Source organism: Vicia villosa, linkage group LG5, assembly GCF_029867415.1.
Source record: "Vicia villosa cultivar HV-30 ecotype Madison, WI linkage group LG5, Vvil1.0, whole genome shotgun sequence".
Taxonomy (NCBI): domain Eukaryota; kingdom Viridiplantae; phylum Streptophyta; class Magnoliopsida; order Fabales; family Fabaceae; genus Vicia; species Vicia villosa.
The window spans coordinates 80,040,814-80,045,571 of NC_081184.1; the positions used below are offsets into that span (position 1 = coordinate 80,040,814).

The 4,758-nt window shown below is 40.6% G+C and overlaps 1 protein-coding gene across 1 annotated transcript; it reads right to left on the reverse strand.

The window, feature by feature from the left end:
• Positions 1–3,251: 3,251 nt before the first annotated feature.
• Positions 3,252–4,310, reverse strand: LOC131604885 (uncharacterized). Its single transcript, XM_058877301.1, has one exon. The coding sequence runs from the start codon at positions 4,308–4,310 to the stop codon at positions 3,252–3,254; it is 1,059 nt and encodes a 352-aa protein (XP_058733284.1).
• Positions 4,311–4,758: the final 448 nt, after the last annotated feature.

The following is a 4,758-nucleotide window of genomic DNA, read 5'->3' on the forward strand; positions in this document are numbered from 1 at the left end:
ATGGGCTCAGGAATGTTGAAAAGAGGGGCCACAACATTGACATCATCGTCCTCATTTCTGTCATAAGTAATGGTTATGAGCCTTTGATCCAGCAACCTTTTCAAGTCTATTCTCCAAGTGAGACATCCACGTGAATTTCAGGAGAAAATTGTACATGCGGCATGGTCATGTTGAAAGTAAGCAAGTCTACATAAACCAGCGTGCATCTTGACCAATGATCCTCTAATATAACAAATGTTGAAAACCTGGTATCTCCCAGGACATCCGTACACCATATTCACAGAAGCCGCTCCATTTTGAGGCAAAGGGTTAGCTTGAACATTTGGATTTACATCTTTGAAAGTCATCATACCACTTTTGACAAACTTCTAAACTTCCAATTTTAATTGATAACATCTTTCTGTGCTATGACCGGGTGCACCTTGGTGAAAAGCACAAAAGTCATCAGCCTTGTACCACCATGGGATGTTTTCTGGGACAGGTGGAGGAGCCCTAGTTTGCACGAGATTCTTCTTTATGAGAGCAAGAAGCAACTCAGTATAAGTCATGGGTATCGGATCAAATTCTGTCCTTCTCTGCGCTCTATTCTGCTGACTATTATGTGGCTGACGAGTCTGTTGCTGAGGTTGTTGTTGTACACTTTGTTAAGGAAATTGGGGTTGATAGGTAGGAGCCATCGGAGCTGAATTGGACACAGCCGCGACGTGTTGTGATCGATAGTTATTCCTTCTTCCAGGCATTCCGTATGAGACAACACTAACTTCTTGTTCCTTCTTCTTGAAAAAACCGCCCCCAAACTTTTTGACACCGCTAGAACTTCCTTCCTTAGCTAGTCTTCCCTCGCGGACACCTTCCTCAAGTCGCATTCCCATATTCACCATCTTAGTAAAATCTGTCGGGGCGCTTGCAACCATCCTCTCGTAATAAAACGAGCTAAGAGTCTTCAAGAAAACTTTCGTCATTTCTTTTTCCTCCAAGGGGGGAGAAATTTGGGTGGCAACTTCACGCCATCTTTGTGCATAATCTTTGAAAGATTCTTTCTCTTTTTGTGCCATAGCACGAAGTTGATCTCTATAAGGAGCCATGTCGATATTATAGTTGTATTAACGAACAAACGCTTCTACAAGGTCATCAAAAGAACTGACATGGGAACTATCTAATCCCATGTACCATTTCAAAGCAGCACCAGTTAAGTTATCTTGGAAATAATGGATCAACAGTTTGTCATCATCAGTGTGAGTAGCCATCTTTCTGCAGTACATAGTCAAATGGCTCTGAGGACACAAATTCCCCTTATATTTATCAAAATCAGGCACCTTGAACTTGGCTGGTATTCGCACATTCGGCACAAGACACATATCATAAGCATTCTTTCCAAATGAATTTTTCCCTTTGAGTGCCTTAATCTCCTTTCGCATCTCTTGGAACTGGTCTTGGAACTGGTCTTGGGAATCGTCATGAACTCCATTTCCTTCACTTGGCTCGACGTGGTAAATAGCTTCCTGAGTATGTGGAATAGTATGAACCGGAGGTGGAGTCATAGTCATTACAGGGGTAAATTTAGCAGCTCCAGGGACAGGCGGCGTGAAGACCATCGTGGGAATGGCTTGAGTGGTTCCAGGACCAAAAGGAATTCCATTCATGATAGCAGTGGTTTGGGTCGCTCCACTAGCATGTTGATATCCTTCTGGTGTAAATCCGTGAGGCATGCCCCAAGGGAAACCATTGGTCGTTTGATAAAAGGAATGAGTAGTGTTTGGAGCCACGGAGATGGTAGTAGTGAGAATTTCCGAAATCACAATGGCTTGTTCCTGAGTCTGAGCTTGAGAATTCTGAGCAGCCATCAAGGTCTCTACCAAAGCAGTTAATCTTTCCACCCCAGCACGGAGAGTAGTCACTTCATCGCGGAGCTCATGATTTTCTTGCTCAAGGTCTTCTATTCTGCGTCTGGCGTTGGCGTGAGTTAAGTACTGGTGTCGGTGAAACAGCTTGGAGATTTGAATACTTCTGAAGAAGATAAGAGGCGAAAATGAATTTCTACTTTCGAAAGAAAAAATAAAAAATGTATGAATATGGATGCGTATGAATGGATGAGGATATAAAATGCGTTTGATTATTTTATTTTCAGGGAATCGTATAGATCTGGAGAGTCGTCTTGGGAGCATTTGAAAACAAGTACAGAATATAAAGAAGATCGAGAGTAAAAGTGAAAGTACAAATTCTCATTCATTCATTCATTTTGAAATAAAATACAATAATTACACCTTTTTTTTTGTGTCAGTACAACAATGATATTCTTCTTACAAGATAGAAAATAAATAAAGCAAATCACACCCCTTCCAATGCTCTTTTCCTTTTAAGCTCCTTCACTTCTCTTCTGAATCTCTCTAACATGTCTTCACAGAATCTAACAAAGTCACGGACCGGATAAAGGATGTCATCATCCTCCACAACTTCATAGCATCGTGTAATTTCACCGACATTTCTCGGATTAGCCCATTGCAAAACTCCACTAGATTGGAGAACTTCCTAAAGTATTCCTCATATCCTATCTTCAGACGGTCAATGTCAGCCTCTTTTGTGTGTATGATGTATTCTAAACGTTGGAATTCTCCTTCCCATTCCAAACATTGTTTCTTCAAGTCTTCATAAACCTCTGTCCACTGTCGTTCTCGCTCTTGACTGTTATTTAAAGAAGCACGGAGTTCTCTCCACTCATCATAATTACCAGGAATTGCCCTCAGAGCTTCCTCTTTGAGACGACTTTCTTGAGCTAACTGTGCTTTGGTGTTTCTGAGGGAGGCTTCAAGGTCTAAAATTCTAGCCTCAAGCTTTTCTCTTTCTTCTTTCTTTTGTTTGGTAGCTAAATTCCACCAATGCTCCCATTTACGTGCTACTTTCCTTGCTTCAACCAACTCTTTGTTACGATTAGCTAATTTACAAATAGCACTCTCCAATCCTCCACTTATTACTTGTCTTTTATGTTTTTCAAAATCAACCCTCTTCTCCTCTTTCTTGAATTGCTCTTCTTTCTGCTTAAGGTCCCATTTCAAATTGTCTCTCTCCTTAGTCACTCGATGGAGTGCTATCCTCATATCCTCTTTCTCTTTTTCTGACTTCAGATTGGCGGCCTTGAGTTTATTAGCCTCCTCCATGGTGATGTGGGTAGGTTATGTCGCTTGCGGTGGCACAGGTACTTCAATGCTATAAGGGAGTTTAATCTCTTGAACTCTCTCCATTATCCATTTGTATTAGGGTTCTTCAACCATGAGTGTTCTCTTCCCAAATTCTTTCCCTTTCCTATGAATTCGACTCCATGCCCTTTTTACTCTCTTCAACATACTTGGGTCACTAGCTCCCATATCTGTTATAATGAATTCTTTCAATAATCCTGTTTCAGGCTCCTTCTTCATGGAATATTCGTGTTGTCTCAGAGCTAGTTCAGGATTGTAATTGATGCAACCTCGAGAGCCTATTAGTGGAACATTAGGGAAATTGCCACAATGGTGAATGAGACTGTCTACCGCCCAATCATGGGTGTACCAAAACATAGCATTAGCAGTGAGTGAAGCTAACTTTTGAGACCATTTGAGATTATTCAGTATTTCAATCCATTCACCTTGTCGAGGCATGTGTTCTCTGAGCCAAATGTAGAGCAGGGGAGCACAACAAAGAACTATTCCTTTCTTCTTCTCATGTCTCACGTTGAGATGGTAATACACATCAGCTAAAAGAGTGGGGACCGCTGTTTTAGCCAAGAACACACCAACAACAGGTAGATCTACGAAATCCTCTTCATTAGGAAAAAGGACAATTCCATAGATGAGTAATGCCAAGACAGCACTGAATGCTTCCCAATTCTCTGCCTTCTCCAAATCTCTAGCCTTATTTTCCAGGAATTTTCTTGTGAAGCCTTTGACTTCTCCTCTTGGTTTTAGGTACGGTGTCACTTCATCTTCTTCAAGATATAATGCCTCTGCTATTTCTTTAGGATCTATCTTTTCACCCAACTTTACAAATGGATCATGATCTTTCACATAATGATTTAAGATCCTTTCATATTCTTCAATAGTTTGAGCTAATTGGAAGTCTTGAAAGGTCAAGCATCTGAGAGGAGGATCATAGTACTGAACCAAAGCAGTTAACGCCGCCATATCTACATCCACATCAAACAAGGGAAGTATTCTCCCATAAGATACATTAAACCTCATTACCTTGAAAGTTGTTAGGCTTGTACTCAATTCTTGCAGACTATCCACCTTAGGTGCTTTGAACTTGAGAGGAAAGGTGTTTCTTCTTTCAGGAGCCATCTAGCTTTCAAATGCTCACAAATCAACTTAAATCTTTTAAATTCCCTGAAAGTAAAATCAAATGCTAAGATGTTTGAATGCAATGCATGTTTATGCTTTATTTACATTATTTAAGTTCCAAACATCATGGTTATTCGACACAATATAGCTCACAATTTCTAAGGTTTTTCTTTGATACGGTTCTAAACACGGTTCTCAGAGTTGTGGGCCCCTTTTAACCTTCGACCATCTAGCAAATAACTTGCCATCCAAATCTCATTTTTAAATGGGGCCTATTCTGAGTGTAGTTTTCGCACTTATCCACGGTAATATTTACGTCATGCAAATTGGGTTCGAAACCACCATTTCCTAAAAGTCATGGTTTTAGGGTTTTTCTAAAGGTCCCTAGAGTCGGCGGTCCGAATCGGAAACATCATAGCCCAAGTAAATAACTTACTTAGTCACAGAC

What these genes read in the sequence shown, in the direction of transcription:
- LOC131604885 (XM_058877301.1), bottom strand. Translation starts at nt 4,310, where the DNA reads ATGGCTCCTGAAAGAAGAAACACCTTTCCTCTCAAGTTCAAAGCACCT.